A 20,368-nucleotide genomic window follows, 5' to 3' on the forward strand; every position below is an offset into this window, starting at 1 on the left:
TGTTAGCAAATACCTCCAAATAGAAATGTAGTATAGTTTTTCTGATTTGCTATGCCTCTTTCCTCATGTGCAGGCATTGCAGGACCTTCGGTATCCATGGTTACAACCACTGATACAGTGACAGATATTTGCTAGTGGACGTAACCATGGATATTTAAGGTCCTACAATGCCTGCACATGAGGAAAGAGACATAGCGAACCAGAAGAACTATACTACATTTCTAATTGGAGGTATTTGCTAACATTATTATTATTACACCCACTACATATTGGGATAGGATCTTGGAGATGGGAATACCCCTTTAATAGAGTTATCCGGGACAATTATATATTTTTTTCTCATGGTGCTAAGAACTGACAGACTGACCTGTCCAGACCGCTCATGCCGGCGATTCTGCTGCTTTAATTGACGGCACGTCAAGAGAGCAGCTATTCCTCTTCCGGGCTGCTCTGTGGATGGAGCACGACGGCTGACGTAACGCTGATTAACTGGAGAGCCGGCATGATTACTGGGATGATTAGTCTGGGAGAAAACAACGCCCACACCCCTGCTCATCCCCTAACTAGCATATCACTGGACAAATTTTAAAAAAAGATTTTAGCAGCATTTATGAAGCCCCCAAATTGGGCTTGTTTGAAACGGTTTTAAGACATGTGGCGGTTTAGGGGGACATGGGTAAGTTGTCAGGTTCACTTTTTATTTTCTAATACTTACACATCCCACAAGGGGACTTGAACATGAGATTCTTTGATAACACAGATAATGCACTGCACGACTTATATAGTGCAGTGCATTACTTCACCTGTCAGTGTTTGACCGACATATCTTAAACCCCACCATCTCGTTGGATCTGATAGGCTGAGATATATGGCAGTCACGGATGCCATTGTTAGTTCTTAGGTTATCATAGCAACCCATAGACATCTCACGATTGGGCTGCGGGGGGTGAAAATGGGCTAAAAGAGGAACAGATTACCCTCTGTCAAAGTCCTTACATGTGGCAGTCATTGACCGAAGATTGTGAAGGAGTTAAAGTGATAGGATCAGAGCTAACTTTGGTCCCCGCACACTTAGCTGTGTATTAAAGACACACAGCAGATGCCATAAAGATGCAAGATGGGAATATCCCTTTATAGGGCAAAAGTTTATGCACAAAAGTGTACAAATATTTTAACATGTCCCCTCTGGAGTAGTTGAGATTTATACCTTTAGCAGACTTGTCACAATCTAAAATAAAGTAGGCCTACAAAAAATATATGCAATGACACTTCACTCCGTATTACCAGGAAAAACTTCAAGGACATACACCCACCATTCACTCTCAGCCATTGTGCAAAGCTAGAGCAACCTTACCTGGCTCAGTGCATGTACTTGACTGTTTCTCCTCTGGACACGGTCCATTTTTATCGACTTTAAGCTAAGACAAATAAAAACGCTCTGTTAGGCACACCTTATTATCCAGAACTTAAGATCGACAACTGCAGTGAAACAGGCGGAAATCAGGAGGACGCAAAACATGAAAATAATAATAGTAATAATAATGCAATAATACACTTAGGAGCAATGAAAGGGTTATCCACTTTTGGTGCCAATTTTTTTTTTTCTGGCCTAAAAATCATTTTATAATTGGGATTCATTAAAAATGTTGCACCATTTGGTTTTCTAGACTTTGTTTCCATGCACATTCAAGGTTGACGTAGTTTATGGTCATAAATCGCTCATAAAAAGACATAAGCGTTCAAAACTCCCAACTGACATAACGGGCTGACTGATGGATACTCCGTTAACTCATTCTGCAACCAGAAATAGATAGTGCAACAGTGGCTGTAGAAGGCAAACTGCGCAATTATTTTAATAAATGAAGAATGAACCCCAAAATGAAAAGATTATATTTAGCTCCAGTTACATACTTTGAAGATTTAAAAAAAAAAAAAAAAAAAGTCCAAAAAGGTGAACAGCCCTTTTGTTTTGAAATTTAAGAAAATATTTTAGTAAATTATCATAAATATTGTAAATTATATTCCTTGTTTGTTTTTCTGTTTCATTTTGAATCAATTAAAATAGGACAGCAGACCACCCAATTGCATGTCAAGGAAAAGGAACAGTGATTCCAAACACCAGTATGAAAAAGTTGGTAAGATTGTTTTGACTAGCAAAATCACATAAAAAAAAGAATTAAATATCTTCTGCATTGTCAACACTTCTCAGGCCACCTTGTGTTATTACAACTCAAAGTAAACGGACTTTCTAGGAACTTTAATTTTAGACACATTTTAGAAGGCTATGCATATACAAGGGAGATTTTTTTTCTAGTTCTGGAATTGTGAAGAAATACTGCCATTCTGTGGTTAGAAGTGCAATGTGCAAAAGCATTGCTAGTGTAAACTGTTGAGATTTGACATATTATAGTATCATTCAATGGAAAGAATTGTTCTGGAATTCCCCTTCATCCTGCAGCTGAGATCTCCAGACAGTTAGGCCACGTTCACACAGTCAGTACTTTACGTCAGTATTTGTAAGCCAAAATCAGGAGCATTGAATTCTTGTGGTGTAAGCATTAAACATGACGTCGGGAGCTCCAGTGCAAGACGCAAAGCCGCTTTCTCCTCTAACTACTACACTACACTAGGTACATGAGTGGAAAATGTCCCCTACTAATACAGGAGTTGCTGAAAAAAACGTTTAAGCAAATTAGCCCTCTCCTAGAATAATAAAAAAAAAAAACACAACCACTATCTGCCAAGTACCACCAGGGAGAGAGATACCTGATAAGTCATGTCGGATGCATTAAGGAGTCTAGAAGAGTCTGGCTGACTGAGTGTCATACCCTTAAAGGGAATCTGTCAGTAGGCTTTTGCTACCTCATCTGTGAGCAGCATGATGTAAGAAAAGGGACCCTGAAACCAATGATGTGTCACTTAGATTACTGGGTGCAGCAGAAGTGATACAATTTGTTCTTAAATGCAGCATGAAGCAGAGCCAAGAAAGTCGACTCCACCCACACCAGTCTCTATGTACATGGTCTCCAGTTATTTATGAGAAATGCATTTTAATTGGCTATTGTGCCAACACTGCTCAATGGTTAACCTTTATGACATCACAACCTACCTTATATAAGCTAGAGTAGCTCCACCCATCACCATTGCAGCCTCCATTCCCCTGAAGACGCCAGTTATGGCGAAACATGTTGGGGAGGCGGCTGGTTATGTTTTTTAAAAAAAGCAATAGATGTGTTTGGTCTACGAATAAGCAATAAGTTGTGGTCCGCAGCCACACCAAGCAAAGTGACATTAGAGAGTTAATCTGAATAGTACAAGCAAATAAAGAGAACTTGTCAGTGGAGATAGATATTCCTTATTAATAATGGGACTGAATTGTACAAGGATGTGAGCATATATATGAATGCTTAACACTGACCTAGTATCAGTGCCATTAGTCAATTAAGTGCTGATAATACTAAGTCTCATAATATAGAGGACAATTGAATATTGGAAGCGAGTTATAGTCTTACTAGTAGATGACATCCTCTAGTGGATGTGATGATTAAAAATAAGTGATATCTTGAAAGAGTCAATATAAGATTCTCTCCACTGAAGATTAATAAATAATCTAGGATGCTTTATAGTAAGATTATATAGCGAGCAACACAAATACTGTGTTTTAAGCATTGAACTATATTTTTTCTTTTTTAAGTTGGTAAATAAAAGTTATATATTAATAATAAAGAATCTTTAGTTAGGGATCATTTGCCTTACGGCAATTAGGTAATAAATTACTAATACCCTACGTGGATTCTATGAACAGTTGAGACATCACTAAGTGATACATAGCTGTATTCTGTGTTTTAACTCCTACCTCATGCTGTCCTCAGATTACATAGCAAAAACCTGCTGATGCTGACAGGTTCTCTTTAAGGTAATGGGAAGGTGGGGAGAAGGGGAGTGAGCCAAAAAATTATTGGCACTCGTTAAATGGGTTCTTTGATAAGTAATCCAGGATTGCAGCCATCACCCGTTTCAGGTTGCAACCCATCCTAGGCACACATTAGGATGGACTGCAGCTTGAAGAAATGCTGCAGGAGACATGCATCTCTAAGGTGCTGTATAATAGGGGATGATCTTGTCAGGCTGAGGAGCAGCATTGTAAGCAATCATAATTTATCTGCTCACTCGGCCTGTAGGGACATGGACCCAGAGGAAAAAAGCCCGCTTCTCTCAGTTTCCAAGCTCTGCTATAAACGAACCACAACTTTAACTTTTCCATCACAGTGGACTTGCGATCTAATGGAATACCGAAATGCTGCAGGTGATCAGTGACCATCAGGAGACTGCACCAACATCAGAGTGGAAGTGCCGCCTGGGAGGGGAGTATGTACGGTAGTTTTTTTTAATTTTATTCTGTGCTAAAGAACTATTAAGAAGGGTTGTTCAATAGTGGACTACCACTTTAAGGACATTCCTAACGAGTGAATCGATTTGCAGGACCCTGGGTGCAATCGCCACGTCAGTAGTCTGTGGCCACCAGACGGGAGGCCTGCAAACTGGCTTCTACCTCCCAGAATCGGCGATTCCTCTTTGGATTTGTAGATCCTAAATCAGAGATGGCATTATCTGTAATACTACTTTTCTGATTCTCCTTTTTTGTCTCTGCCAATCTTTCAGTGTCTCATTTTCTTCATTCCCCTTAGGCCCCCTTCACACATCCCTGTTTCCGGTATGTGGCGTCATTTTTTTCATATGTACATGTGGCGCCCCTGAGGGTTCAGTCGCCACAGAGATACTGCACCTCACTTGAGGTGTGGTGTCTCCCTTCTCTCAGGTAAGATGGGAGTGCTGCACGGAACCTCAAACACCTGCATCCAACACCACACTGCTCCAGGCCGGCTGGAGGGGCAACATGCAGAGCGCAGCTGCTGAGCCCTGACACTGGCTGGAGTAAGGGGGGGGGGCGGGACCCAAAGTTAGGGGGAACCAATAGTGGGTGTGGGTGGAGAAAGCACTAATACAGTGGATATAAAAGGAAGACATCTTAGTTCAGATTAGACGAGTAAGAGGTGGAGTGTTGTGAGGGCTGTTCAGAGGAACAGTCCGGGAGCAGAGGCTCAGTCAGAGCTCTGCTCCGCAAGTTAGGGCCCAGGATAGAGGCCCCGGAGGGGAGCAGGGAGTAGGCTCCGTTCTACAAGAGGATCCCAGGGGGTACGGCACGTGCAGGACGGCACCCGTACGCCCCCCGCTCCTGCCAGGTGTCAGCAGGGATGGGTTGCTTCATTCTAATCCCCAGGGGGTCAGGTTGGTCCCGGATCCGACGTACAGGAAAGGCTTCAGCATAGTCGAGCGGGATTGAGAGTGGGCAGCGTAGGGCAGCGGTGAGAAGGACCAAGTGTGAAGACGGTCAAAGTAGGAACACGAGAAAGTGGGGTTCCGCCAGGCATTCCCAAGCTTCTTGAAGAAGGACTGAACCCCTGCCCGGGGAAAGCAGCGCGACGAGGGAGGCCTTCACCTGTAAAGGGCACTTGTGAATTGCCTAAGAACTGTAAGTAAAACCTTGGACGACTGCATCGAACAGCCTCTGTCTGTTTCTTCACCAGCGCCATTATTCCTCACCGCACTACAACGCCCAGCGCATCATTCATCTATCTTACACTGCCCTGAGGCCCGCCCCGCCTGTGGGGAGCCGTACCATCTTTAGCTGCCCTGACACCTACCTCAGGACTGTTGCAGCGCTGGTGATCCTCAGACACCACAGGTGGCGTCACAAACTTTTCTATCTATATTATTCCCCCTTTGTGCACTGACCGCCCTGGGCCAGCCACAGTGATATCTCCCAAAGAGTGCCCCAAGGCCCCGGGGGCGAGTCATACACACGTACACCCATAACCTATGGAGCAGCGCACATGTCCCTTTTTCGCACGGAATGACACGGATGACACACGTGCGACACGTATCGGAAAAGAATGCAGAATAGAAATTAGATTTGTGTGTGTTAAAGATGTGCAAATGCAGAGATTATTGATATTCGTTAGATATATAATTACTGCCTTGCGTGTGTAGCTTCCTGTACACTCTCCCTCGTTCCCCACGAAGGTCCGATATAGTCCAGCGCTTCCCACGACGTTAACCAAATCCGGCTCATGCTGTGCTTCGCAAAACCCGGCAACTGATGAGAGGTGATGTTGGTAACGGACCACGGAGCGCAGCGTGAGCTGGAAACTGATCAGCCGTGACATCAGTAACTCTTCAGAGTCGCTGGGTATCGCTGAGCGCAGCATGAGCCGGATTTGGGGAACATCTTGGGAAGCGTTGGACTATGTCGGACGTGTGGGGAAACTTTCTAATAAATTGGTGAATGAAGAACAGGGTCTTGTTTTTATTTCTATTTCTCTTTTTGTTTTTCAGGTTTCCATTTGTGGACTACGTTGGACCCGAGTGGGATTATTTTTATTTTATTTTTTTTAATATTTTTAAGAAATTGGTGAACCCGGGAAAGTGTCGGCATGTTTATTTAAATAAAGTAATTCTTTTGTGTGTGTGTGTGTGTGTGTGTGTGTGTGTGTTTGTGTTTTTTTTTTTTTTTTTTTATTACTGGGCTTGTAATGGAGGTTTCATTTCTAACACCAGGGCTTCATGTCAGCTGTGTTTTTGAACAATTCACAGCTGACCTTAACCCCAAGCCCCATTACCCTGATTGCCAACGTACCAGGGCAATCAGGAAGAGCCAAGGCAAATCACCAGGAGTGGCTCCACTTCTCGGGCAGCTGAGAGCTGGCATTTTTAGACTGGGAAGGGCCCAATAACCATGGACCTTTCCAGCCTGATCATATTAGCTCCCAGTGGTCCGCTCTACCTTTACTCGTTACCAAGAATGGGAGGGACCCCAAAGTCTTTTTTTTTCCATTTATTTGGTAATACATGTACAGCTACACACGCAAGGCAATAATTATACATCTCACGGTATCCATTTATCTATTATCTAACTATTTAACCCATATCCATCTATTTTTGCACATCTTTAACACCTAAAAATCTGTAATTTCTAGTCTGCATTCTATTCCAGTAAGTGTCACACGAATGTGACACAGTTGGTACATGGATGGAACACATGGACAGCCAACAGAAAGCCACACGGTTCGTAAAAACGGACCGTCTCACGCGTACTTTTTTTTTCTTTAAGTAGACATGCAAGGGGGCCTAACTATTGGTATTTACCAGGGACACTGTCCATTCTAAGGTCCCCTCAACTGTTCTCTGTATACCACCCCCTACTGGACCAACTATAAGCAGATATGGCCTTTAGTACTACCTTTACGCTGATGACACCCAGTAATACACATGTTCTCCTGAACACACACACACACACACTATATGAAACCTACCTAAACTTACTATTTTCATTTACATGTGATAACCCAAACTCCCAGGCAGCACTACTGCCATCTTGGGGTAATAATTGACCTAGATCTTTCCTTCAACCCCTCTATCCAATCACATACACTTGTCATCTGCACCTCACAAACAGCAGCAGAATTTCTCCTTTTCTTACCATGGAAATGGCAAAAACTCTTTGGCCATGTTCCAATGTGAGAAACCACTTTTTCTGCAGGTGTCCTCAGCACAATTTCCCTGTAGTTGTGACTGCAGCCAACACAGACCAGAACAGCAGCGGGGAGTTGGCGCTAGACTGAGGGAGGACGAGTACCATCTGTGTTTGGTCCCCCATATGATTAAAGAAGCACTCCTCCTCCCATCAAAGTTTTAGCCTCTTAATATATTGCAATCATATTATATAGCACTGTGTACTTACAATTGCTCCTTTGCCCTTCTATACAGCTAATTCTTCTCTTTTCTCTGTTCTACGTAGAAACAGGAAGTGTCTTGTCCCTGCAGAAATCATTCCACTCCTGACCCAGCTGCTCCCCCTCCCCTCTACCAGGGACAGGGACTTTTGCAGTGACTTATGACTCATACAGGCAAAATTGACCTCCTGTTTCTACACAAGTGTTAGAAGGATTCACCTAGTCAGTTTTTAATCACAAGTCATAGACCTAATGGAAAACTGGGTAGAAGGGCAAAATGAGCAATTGTAAGTGCACAGTGCCATATAATATGATGGCTGCAGTATATTAAGAGGATAAAAATTTTGATGAGAGTTCTTCTTTAACTACTGGTACAGATTAATTCTGCACAAAGGCCTTTTACATCAAAGTGAAATTTTGTTCTCCCATTAAGTCACCAACAAGTACATGATACAGAACCCAAATTTTAATTAAATGCTTCTAATTAAAAGTTGCTTGATATAAAAGGACCAGAAAGATTACACACCAATAAACAATTCAGATCATATGTACAGTGACTGACCACAAAAGTACCCACCAACTACTGACTGTTGAATTAAACTTTAATTATCTTAATTCATAAATCCTGAAAATTCTGCCTCTATGAAATATTTCCAGAAACAGAGGTGAATGGTAGCAAAACCATGGCAGAGAGTTCATTAACATACCTTATTTGTCACATTCTGTTTGTCAGTCCAGCTGGATTCAGGTTTTAGAACTGCTCTTGGCTCCCGAAAGACACTTTTAGTCCTTGGAAGGTTCTCCTGTTCTGTATAGTTATTTTGAGTGGCATACTCCATAAAAACCTCGCTAGTGCCACTCTGTGGGGTATCTTCCTCAGTGTCTGTGCTGAGTGTGGAATGCTCGGTTGTACAGGACTGAGCCTTAGTTCCAGGTTCTGAAGAGGATGTTGAGGAGGAGGATGACGACAACAACTGCTCTCTTGAAGGAGCACGGAGAAGTAGTGATATGTCAGAGACCGGCTCTATAGATACGTAGAAAATTGTATCATTAGTTGCGGTGTCTGATCAATTCCTACAGTCCATAAATTTATCAAGAGGCTATAAAGTCACACTGTTTGTTTATAGCATTTGATAGAACATAACAGGCACGTTTTGTAATAGCAATTACTCCATTACCATGTCATAAATGTGGCCAAAGGTCTGATACCAACATTTTAAATGCATTAAAGAAGCACTCCCATCAAAGTTTTTATCCTCTTAATATATTGCAGTCATCATATTACATAGCGCTGTGTACTTACAATTGCTCATTTGCCCTTCTACCCAGCTAATTGTTCTCTTTTCTTTAAGTAGAAACCTGAAGTCTCATGCTCGTGCATTTATCATTCCCCTCTAACTTATGACCCAGCTGCTCCCTCCTCCCTCTGATGGGGACTTTTGCAGTGACTTATGAGTCAGGCAGGGAAAATGGACCTCCTGTTTCTACACAGAACTTTAGAAGGATTCAGCTAGTCTGTTTTTAATCATGTGATGTCATAAACCTAATGGAAAATAGAAGAATTAGCTGGGTAGAAAGGCAAAATGAGCAATTGTTATATAGCACTGTGTACTTACATGACTGCAATATATTAAGAGGATAACAATTTTGATGGGAGGAGGAATGCTTTAACTTACATCAAACTATTACCTATATACCATGTAAACACAAAATCAGTAATTGAAATTCCACCCGCCTGATACTGGTCTCCAGTGACATCTGTTAAAGGGAGATTCAGGGGGCCTCCAAACAGATCAGATGGCTGCCTCATCCAGCTGAAATCAGCGGGTTTGGCCGACTTTTCTAATGATTTCTTCTATGATTAATGTGTCTGGGGGCCTTAAGAGCTTACAATCTATGTGGAAATAGGGACACCAACATAATTTGGTTAAAACATTTGAAAAAAAAAAAGGGTTGAACAGCATACCATTCAGCTTTGTCTGACTGCTTCCATTTTGAGACGCACGAATTTCATGGATTTGAGCTTTGATGATCTTACGTTCTTCTAAGTCTTCTTTCTCCTCTGCCTGAGAATTTATACAAATATGAGACCTGTGATGCACACGCAAGAGTTCGCTTAAAGAGGTTGTCCACCACTTTATCATTGATGACCTAACCTTAAGATAGGTCATCAAATGCCTGATCAGTCCATGTCTGACACCCGGCCGGAAGTGCTTGATTGCGGAGCTGCTCAGTATTTTGATAGTGGCCACAGCAGTGTACTGCACATCCACCTCCGCAATTGAGCATTTCCTGCCGGCAGCCACCGGCACCAAGAACAGCTGATCAGCGGGGATGCCAGGGTTCAGACCCCAACTGATCAGACATTGGGATAGTTCAATGATAAAGTACTGAGAATTCAAACTTTGAAGCCACATGTAAATGAGAAGTGTATCGCTGCGTGTCAATCTGCTCAGTGTATCAGCAAGCTTGCATGGAACTTCAAAGCTCAAATTTTAGTGCTAAAGTCCCATGCAAACTAGCCTGGAAGTACACTGGGGGCTGCTGATGCACTGAGTGGATTGACACGCCTCCAATACACTTCCAGGCTCATTTGCATCAAAGCTTGATTTCTCAGTGGTGGCAATTCAGATTGCTTCAGCAGTAGTATAATTTTGTTGTTTTACTAGGACCTATGAAGCCCAAGTGTCAGCAGTAAAATTGACCTTACAGGTTCCCTTTAAATGTGTAGTCACGGACAAGCTTATTTTACTGTTACAACCAGTGTGATCTGCTGCAAGCTCTTCACTGCTTACCAAAGAAGGAGCGGCGTCTCCAAAGCTATCCATACTTTTGGCCTGCACAGCACCAATACCTTGTTCTGTGTAGCGACTGACCAGCATGCCTGCCAGCGCTGCAGCTAAAGCAAATAAAAAAATGAAGAAAAAAATATCACACAGGAGAAACAAGGTCACATACATCACTTAAAAAAAAATAATAAAAGCAGAACAGTTGATCAGTGGTATGATTTGACTTGACGTAAAAAAATGACGTTTATAATGGGAGATCAGTTGCAACTTGGCAGCGGCTTTTTTTTTTACCTTCTATTTCATCATTCCTTATTTTCCGAATAGCAGCTCGGATAAGTTTCCGCTCTTCATATTCACTGGAACTTCGGAGCTGGAAGGAAAGGTACAGATTGAGTGTGCACTTGGTGGAGTAATGCAGCAGCACAGCTAGTCGCAGCCTGGATAATGTTCTTAATCAAAGGAGTAAACAGTACCCCCTACTGGTGACAAACCAGATTTAAATAATGAAGTTAAAAAAAAAAGTCAACCACAATGGGCTGCAATAGAATTTTAAGGATGCACACACATAAAAATATTATATATTTACATACAATAAGTCATGTGGAAGAATTTCTCATCCTTTTATTTAGGGCATTAGGTGCAGTTCTAGGTAAATAAAACCTTATGTGTTTCCCAGCTTTCAAGTCAAACGTACCAGTGCCGTCAGCTCCTCCAGATCATTTATCTCCTCTAGTCTTCCTGCCAGGGCATGCAGCGCTCTCTGTTGCTTTTCCTCCATTTCAGTGCTTTAAATGAAAAAAAAAAAAAATAGGAAAACCTTTTCACACTGACCGCACAGAGAAATAATCAGTTCCCTGACAGTAAAAAACAGAAGCAGAGCTCATCTTGGAGTGCGGTGTCTGAACACAGAAGCTGGTGCTATGGCATAGGCTATCCATCCATCGATGCCTCCGGAGGAGATGGGAGCCTATAGCAGTGATCGTATCTTCTGAACAATGCGGTGATGTAATTTACTTATATAAGATTTATCAAGCCTCTCCCTCATTCCGGTGCAAGACAATACTCACAGTAGTGACCCACCATGGGATAGGAACTATAAAGTGCACATTTTCTTCTATTTACAAGACATAAGATAACAACCAGCATTATCTACAACATGAACAGCCCAACTGTTTCCCCATGTTGGCTTCTTCTGGGGTTGGTTCCATAGTGGTAGCACCTCCAATTTTTATACAGCAATGTTCATTTAAAAAGAATGGATTCGAAATAAAAGGACATAAATATATATCTACATACACTCACCCCCCCCCTGGACAGTGGTAAGCGGCCCTCCACTGCAAATCTGTGTTATTACATAATCACCTGATATGTTCATTTCCATCGGTACACAGATTATACATATACTGATCGTATTATTTCGATACTTCCTAATGAGCTTCCATCATTGAGTTGTTCTCAAGGACATGCTTAGAAATGGATAAACACAAACCCTGGCTGGTTCTCCTTGTCCTCCTGTCCATTACTTTTCTCTGATCGGAAACGTTTAGATGCCAGGGCTTCTTCACATCGCTCGAGCTCTTTCCGCCGCAGCTCCCTGATGGCTGAGCGAATCTCCCGCCTCTCCGCCAGGTCCAGAGTAACTTCCAGCTGTGAAAGACACAATATACACAAGTCCTGAGCCAAGAGCGAAAATGTGCATGAGTTTTCAGGGGGAATAATACAGAGTAAATTGTTAGGCGGGCTTGATGCAGGATGACTGGATAGAGGACTGGTCAGATTTTCCATATTCAAAACAAAAAGGGTCTTTAATTTCAACAGATTTGTTTATGGAAAACTCAATTTCACCAGATGAGTGCATGGAACAGAGAACCGGTTTTAACCATTTCTCTTACATAGCAACCAACATCAGTCTCCAAAATAAGAGGAAAGCGTGAACAGGGTCACAATGAGTAATGAATGTATACAGGGTAGACTTGAGAAAACTGACTTGCAGGACACTGGGTTTAGTGGCCACATAAGTATTTGGGAGCCCTGAGAACCGCCTCCTACTAGCAGACTTACCCAGCTCCTCTTTTGATGATGCAACGTTGTGTGTCGCACCACAACAATGACATTAGGCCAGGCCAATAAATCAGATGGGGAGCAGAGGAGGCGGTTGGCAGGACTCCCACCTGGCGGCCATGGAATACTAATGTGGTCACTGGACCAGGGTCCTGCAAATTTATTCACTCATCTCTAATACATGGAGGCATAATGCAAGACTGATCATTCAGATTTACAGCCATCAGGCAGGGCTCTGCTCACATTAGTATGGTTTCAAGTCTTCAAATAGTAGCATTAACTGATCAATTTTCCAATGGATCCTAATAAAATCATGAGTGCTCTAAATAAAAAAAATAAAATTGAAGTTAAAGGGGCTTTCAACTATTTTTATATTGATGACCTAGCCTTAAGATAGGTCATCAATATCAGATTGGTTGGGGTGCGACACCCGACAAACCCACCAATCAGCGGTGGCGGGCAGATACGATTAGTATTGGAGCTCCACTGTATAGTGGATGTGGCAGAGTACTGCACATTTACCCCCATTTGAATGAATGGGAGTGGATCTGCAGTACCCGGCTGCGGCCACTATACAGTTAACGGAGCTGTGCTATACCACAATATCAGGGCCGCCGGCCCAGGGAACAGTTGATCGGTGGGAGTGCGGGATGTCAGATTCCTTAATAATCAAATATTAATGACATATCCCGAGAACAAGTCATCAATATAAAAAGTAGTGGATTAACCCTTTAAGGCAAGAATAGCACAGCAGACTAAGCCATTACAGCCTGAAAATAAACCATGTGACAGTGACCAAATTCATTCTCTATGGGGCTGCCGGAATGAAACACGAGCACTGCACTAATCCTATAATGAATGGCGCGGTACACCGATTTATAAGAAAAAAAATCAAATCCTTGGAATATAATGATATCATCTAACATTGAAAACCTCTTTGTTCTACTGATTTTTGTAAAAACGTTATTGTGTAATTTTCTTAATGATCTGATTAAGAAACCTTTCACACTATACAAAAATAGGACACACCAGATGATCTTGCACATAGCAATTACAAGAATAACCTTTATGTATGAGTTTCTATCACGTCTGGTCAAGCAAATGCATTTTCAAAAGGGATCAATTACAAATTTCCAAAGCACAATGAGAACCACATACGCAGCAGCCGCCATTAGTCACAAAACACATTCCAAGAAAATTACAACCAAAGTAGTTCTGTACAAAGTAACTAGAGCTTCAAGTTTGATATAGTATAAAAAGGGGGGCACACAACACACATAACCCCCCATCAGAAGCAATCTAGGAACGGAGAACTCAACTGTAATACATAGCTTGAAACACAAGAGGGCAGCACTCTGCTACTAAATCCTCTGCAGGAAGTGGAATGCAGATATAAATAGGAGATCACATCTGGTCCTCCAGGTTTAAAGTTCCCAACAAATAGTTTTTAAGTCTACTTATGGAACAAGGGAAAAACAACTTGGCACTACATGCACTACTTGGCAGCATCCGCACATGTTCTGGTTAGATTTCTTCAGTCTGATAAATCCTGGTCCAGGTTTTTTTTTTTTTTACATTACGAAATATTTTTAGAAAAATCTGACTGTAAATAAACTGCAGACTATTAAGAAAAGCAAAACAGTATGAACTGCCAATAAAACCCAAAATGAGGCATATGTATACATATGTATAAAAGGGGGAACGCAGGAACATCTAAATAAGGAACAGCTGGCGCAGACATGACACGCAATTATTTCAGAACCATCTCACAGAAGAGACTTCATGGAATATTCATTTAAAAAAGCAATTAATGACAAAATATGAACTTCATTATATGATCGGTTTAAGCCAAAGTTAATGGCACATTTCTGCAAGTGTAGTATTCAGATGTCTCCCCACAGAAGGTGCCCATACATATTAGTAGACTGAGGGGAGGAAAAGATAGGAAAGTAAAGTCCTGGATACACAATAGATAGCCATCTCTGCAGACTCCTCCATACACAGAAGTGCTACTGTGTTCTCCATGAGAGAGTAGCTGACAATCTCCTCTGGTGGAGGCTTCTCTCATCGAGAACAAAAAGGACATACCGGGTGATTCCCTGCCCCGACAATCTGTCAGAGTCAGGAGTCCTGTTGGGTGACCCTGCCAAAATCAGCCATTGTCCGGGGCTTTTAGCTGCTTCCAACTGTCTGCCAACACTTATTCCTATATTCTACATCGAGAACACTTGCTCACTTGGCCTAGGCGGGCTGAGCCGAAAGGGTATACAAGGCTACACAACATTATCAAAGTATTCCTGTATCATACACATTGTACAAGAGTGGTTGGCTAATTGCTTACTAGAAGCCACAATAGAAGCAAATACGACATTTTTTTTCAACATGTACAATCCCTGCCAACCACTCTGCCATAAAGAGCCCTTATCAAAATATCAAATTCTCAATTCGTTATCTTTATGCCCATTATCTGCTCCATGTACGGTAGTGCCTACCGGCAAAGCTCTGGAGGCAGATTCTCAGTGAGATCCATGTCCGGACCATAGATCTTAAGAGCTCATTTATGTAAGAAAAATAAGGATTTCTCTGGAAGAAGACATCGGATCACAGATCAAGGTATCATTTTATTTAACGTTCTATAATCTACTTGTCCATATAGATGGCTTAGCAGGGTTGATCCCACTGACAGATTCCTTTTAAGTGACCCTGTGGTCATCCAAAGCTGCTGAGGCAAAGTTGCCCCTGTATGCAGCATTGAAAAATAGCCGACAGTTCAGACCAGAGGTCAACCATGCCACTGGTCAGAACTTTCATTCAAAATTGCACCTCCTTACCCCTCACCGCCATCCCACCAGGTAAGCTGGAAGAAAGGAGGCAGACCTATAGCTATTAAGGAATTTATTTATGACATGTTGTGTCTTTTTCCTAAATCCCAGAGAACTCCTTTAACTAAATCAAAGCTGAACTCTGATTGGCTGCTAGACAACAATGTCTAATTGTGAAGCTTTTGATAAAAAAAAGTTGTGACATTCAGGGTTAATTTAATGAAAAAAACAGCCACACAAACTTCTATTTCTGCGGGGTGCTTATATCGTACAGATGTGCAGTTTAATGCGGCATTTCTACAAAAAGGAATGTATTTTCTGAGAAAGGACTGCTCGCTGGGTGAGAATGTGTCACAGCATCATTGGAGCGGTGCAGGGGGCACGTGCTGCAATACAAAATACCATTGTATTATAGGAATGCAGAAAACTCCTGTCGAAAGCTTCATCTGCGGGAGAAGAGTGAAATGTCAGATAGTGACCTATAAAAGCTGGAACGAATTTACGGAATATTTTTCATTGCTTCAGACCATAATCACATCACTCACCAGCACATTATGTGTCGTTTCTTCTGACAGCACAGCTATTTTTCCAATCATCGAAGAATTCACATTCCCAGCCAAGAAGATGGGACGAGTACTGGGGGGTGGACACATTTTCGAGATGAATCCGCTTCAAATGGTTGAAGAATTTACCATTTGTCAGTAAGTGATGCAACTGGAAAATGGATATTCCATATATAAATATCGGTCAGTTCAGTGAAGGCCGTCAGGACGCACATTGGAGGAAGTAATTCATCATACATGACTGATTAAATCTTGCAATGCAAACACAAGCACTGATTTTTTTAATTTTTTTTTTTCTAGATAGAAAGTTGTGTTGTGTGAGATTCCATGATGACTTGTACAGCGAGCTTGCAACACAGCGCTCCTTCAGCACAAGGGAGTCAGCCATCTTTACAGCGCCACCTATAGGTTATTCAAGCTTTTCGTGATTATGTTTGAGTCAATGGTAACTAAAGGGTTGGTATACAAGCTGTATGATTTTTTAGGGCATGTTTTTTACATGGATTTAGAGAACCCACTTTAAAAAGAACCAGTCAGCTGATACATGCTGGCTATGGATTGGGAAGGCAGCATGTATCAGGCATTGGCTGTATGATCTCAGACAGGTATGTGACTCAAACACTGCAGCGTATCAGAGAAAGACACTTTAAAAGCCTCCAGGGACAGCATAGCACTGTAGACTAGTCAGACAGCCGGGTCTCTGGCAGCTTCTCCCCAACCGTGTGCGTATAGGTAGAGACCTGCCAATCCAAGGCAACGGTTGGGGAGAAGCTGCCAGAGACCCGGCTGTCTGACTAGTCTACAGTGCTATGCTGTCCCTGGAGGATTTAAAGTGTTCGTCACAGTGTTTCAGAGTCAGATACCCAGCTGAGATCATACAGTCAGTGCCTGATACATGCTGCCAACAGATTGGGAAGGCTGCATGTATCAGCTGTCAGGTCCACATTATTGTCCACTTAAAATACTATGATGCGAGGTTTGAAAGGAAGAAAAAAGAAAATAAACAAAAACAAAACAAGTCTGAACATACTCTTACATTTGAAGCACAAAGTATAAAGATAGTAACTATGCATAATATGGTAAAAGAAATTAGAATAGACATCTTCTTAAAAACTATAATTAAAAGCAAAGTTATCGGCACCAAGAAACCTATTTAACAGTGCAAATCCTAAATAACTTTCCACATGGGAGAAAGCCTAGTACATGATCTCCATGAGATTCCGAAGTTTAGGTTTCTATCTGACCTCCAGTTAGTGGGAAACTTGCCTTCAAGGTGTAGCAAGAGTATAGTAAAAATGCGCATAAGGTTACATTCCCATAATCAGTATTTGACGAGTTTTTGATGTTGCAGAATTTCCGCACCTATTATGTAAATTAAGCTACTTGCGTTTTTTCATTGCGTTTGTGTGCATTTTTATCACATTTCTGATGCTTTTTTTTGTCCCTTTGGTGTCTCATGCTTGAAATAAAGTTGCTTTGTTTTTGAAACATCCCGGTATTTGACATTCAACGTGCGGATTACATGCCTTTATCGTTTCCGCAGCAGAAACATACTAAACATGCATGTGACTTTATATGCAATTTCCACATCTAAATGCAAGTCTATGGGACAAATCTGAACAGAAAACACAGCGTACCCGCAAGTGAAGTAGACATGCCGCGGATTGGAAAAACGAACTGCAGGTCAGTTTACGCAGCTTCAAAAATAAGCAGTGGGCAGGAGGTTTCTATAGATACCATCCACTTTGCTGGTACTGTAAAACTGCTGCGTTTTGGCCACAACGAAAATACCCAGCGTCAAAAACCCAATAAAAGCTCATCGTGGGCATGTAGCCTAAAATCACAAGTTTGCAAACATGTTGTTCCAGGGGCCTTTAGGGTCTTAAAGGGAATCTGTCTGCACAACCAACCGCCACAAATTAAAGACCATATCAAGCACACCTTTATTTATGCAATCTGTTGCACCATTACTAAGGGGGAGGAGGAATCAATGTTTTAAATTCATACACAAATGAGGCTCAAGATCTCTGAGTGTATCAAAGCACTTCCCAAGCCTTTCAATTGTCTCCATTTCCCACCCAGCCCTACTTTCCTTGGCCTGACTAATCGCTCAGGGGAATGTAGGGATGAGCAGGGAATAGAGCGGGGATGGCAGAGGCTTGGGAAGTGCTTTGACACTCCCAGAGAACTAAAGCCTAATTTGTTTATGAATTAATATGGTGATTTCTCAGTAACGAGGAAACAGATTGTATAAGTAAAAGGTGTGGATGGCATTATCTTTGAGATAAACATGACCATATAAACAGTTTGAATGGATGTGGATACAGTTTAAAGAACTGACTGCAAAGTGAAGTGTAAAAAATTTGTTACGTTAAAAGGGTATTTCAATCTTGGGAAGGGATGGCATATTAATCGGATATGTCATTCTTTTATGATCTTGGGGCACCACCACATAGGACCATCACTAACCCGAACAACAGACCCTACACAGATAATGGGGTTGTCCAGTACTTTTAAAAATATGCCAAGGTGTTTTAATGATAAATAGAAGCTTCTTTCTAATTACCTCCTGGTGCTGTTTCTGCCTGTGAGCAGCGCTATCGGTGGCCGCTCACAGGCATCATGTGACCCCCGGCTGAAGTCACGACAAGTGAGGCGTGACTCAGCGCTGGAGACATGGCATCACTTTATCAGCAGGGGTCTCAAACACGCGGCCCGCGGGCCGCATGCGGCCCCTGAGGCTGCTTTATGCGGCCCGCAGGCACAGACCCCTTGACGATCCCGACCTGGTCCATGAGGAGCCGCCGACAGCAGCGCTGAATTGCCGCACAGAGACTGTTTCCCAGCACTGCATTTCCAATGCCAGCCGCCGGCCAATCAGAGGCCAGCAGCTGATATCTGCGTGTCGGCGCAGCGAGTATGACGTCATTGCCATATGCAGATGTCAGCTGCTGGCCTCTGATTGGCCGGCGGCTGACATTGAAAATGCTGTGCTGGGAGACAGTCTCTGTGCGGCAATGCAGCGCTGCTGTCGGCGGCTCCTCCTGGACCAGGTCGGGATCGTCAATGGGTCGGACTCTGTGGTGCCTGCGGGCCACATCTGCAGGAAAATCATTTTTCTATCAACTCCCTTTTTCCATTTTAATTTTTTAATCTAAGGCATGAGGGTACAGGAGAGGCCCCCATACACAGTAATAGGCATCAGCTTATCGCAGACATTTATGTGCAAAAGTCATGCACATATCACACTATTAAGACCATCATGGCAATGTGCACTTTCCCTAAGAGATGGGGGAGGGGAAGATAGACTGCTGTAATAGAAATCCCAGCTTTATTGAAATGCTGAAACCCAAGCACAAAGAAAGGTTGGGGCTCCAGGGCAGGGAACCAGCCATTACTATTTGGACACAAGAAAATTTCTTCAAAAAGGGATAAAAAAAAAAAAAAGTAACAAAGTAACAAGAACTTTCTGCTATATATCATGGCAGTTCGTAATATATCAGTATGGTACTTGTAGCCAGGAATTTCTACACTTTATACGGCATCACCAAATAGCAACAATCTGGTCCCTAGGAGATAATAAAAGGTATTTTTTGTGCTATGCAGAAGAGATTGTGGGACTTACACAGCTTACTAGAATGCTGTAAGAGGCATTAAAGGTGGTGGCCGTACTTTATATGGGGAAAACCTGGTGACCGGCTCCCTTTAGGGTGGTTTCACACGTCCGGATATTTCCGGTACCGGAAAAATCTGTACCGGAGATATCCGTGTACACCCGTGATGTGCGCCGCATCAGTGTGACACGTACCGGCGCCTGGATATCAGCAGTACATTTTTTGCTGTTCCCAAGCGCTGGGTGCTGAAAGCTGCCCTCATCATTGTCCTCTTGCTCGCACTGTAATCAACGCGAGCAAGGGACAATGCTGGGAGTAGTAGTCTGCTCCCGCAGTGTCCATGTGTAAAAAGCAAGGCTGTGGAGGCAAAGTCTGTGTCCATTTAGGTTGAGTCAGAATCGGAGTCGGTATAAAATGGACCGACTCCAACTCCTACAATATATAATAAATTGGGTACAGTAGTTCAATTAAGTTTGTTGGGAATATTTTTTCATAAGAATTTGGGAAAGTTATGAAATTTCCTATAAATGTCTGTCCTATTCCTGATCTAAGGGTCTAGACTTTTAGCGGAGATGAATCTGTGCTACAGTGAATTTATCACTTAAACATAAGCCACGTATGCGGGAGTCGGTGTCATGGAAATTGAGGAGTCGGAGGGTTGGCTTACTGACTCCACAGCCCTGGTAAAAAGAATAATAAAATATTAAAATCCTTATCTTCACCTAG

The 20,368-nt window shown here is 42.4% G+C and overlaps 1 protein-coding gene and 1 long non-coding RNA gene across 4 annotated transcripts in view; one reads left to right on the plus strand and one right to left on the minus strand.

Annotated features, from left to right (window-relative positions):
• Positions 1 to 16,688, plus strand: part of LOC141256619 (uncharacterized) — a 32,296-nt gene extending 15,608 nt beyond the window's left edge. The window contains exons 2-3 of the long non-coding RNA XR_012317576.1: positions 16,041 to 16,166; positions 16,329 to 16,688. This is a non-coding gene — a long non-coding RNA (uncharacterized lncRNA). The remainder of the gene's footprint in view (positions 1 to 16,040; positions 16,167 to 16,328) is intronic.
• SMTN (smoothelin) overlaps positions 1 to 20,368 on the minus strand; it is a 123,474-nt gene that overhangs the window by 61,787 nt on the left and 41,319 nt on the right. For all 3 annotated transcript variants that reach the window (XM_073671179.1, XM_073671177.1, XM_073671178.1), the window contains exons 2-8: positions 12,072 to 12,229; positions 11,277 to 11,367; positions 10,874 to 10,952; positions 10,589 to 10,692; positions 9,760 to 9,859; positions 8,501 to 8,817; positions 1,355 to 1,418 (exon numbers count right to left, since the gene is read on the minus strand). In XM_073671179.1, coding sequence (XP_073527280.1) covers positions 1,355 to 1,418; positions 8,501 to 8,817; positions 9,760 to 9,859; positions 10,589 to 10,692; positions 10,874 to 10,952; positions 11,277 to 11,367; positions 12,072 to 12,229 — 913 coding nt within the window. The remainder of the gene's footprint in view (positions 1 to 1,354; positions 1,419 to 8,500; positions 8,818 to 9,759; positions 9,860 to 10,588; positions 10,693 to 10,873; positions 10,953 to 11,276; positions 11,368 to 12,071; positions 12,230 to 20,368) is intronic.

This window comes from Phyllobates terribilis, unplaced genomic scaffold, assembly GCF_046119375.1.
Source record: "Phyllobates terribilis strain yellow unplaced genomic scaffold, ASM4611937v1 Scaffold_1__5_contigs__length_1240528914, whole genome shotgun sequence".
Taxonomy (NCBI): domain Eukaryota; kingdom Metazoa; phylum Chordata; class Amphibia; order Anura; family Dendrobatidae; genus Phyllobates; species Phyllobates terribilis.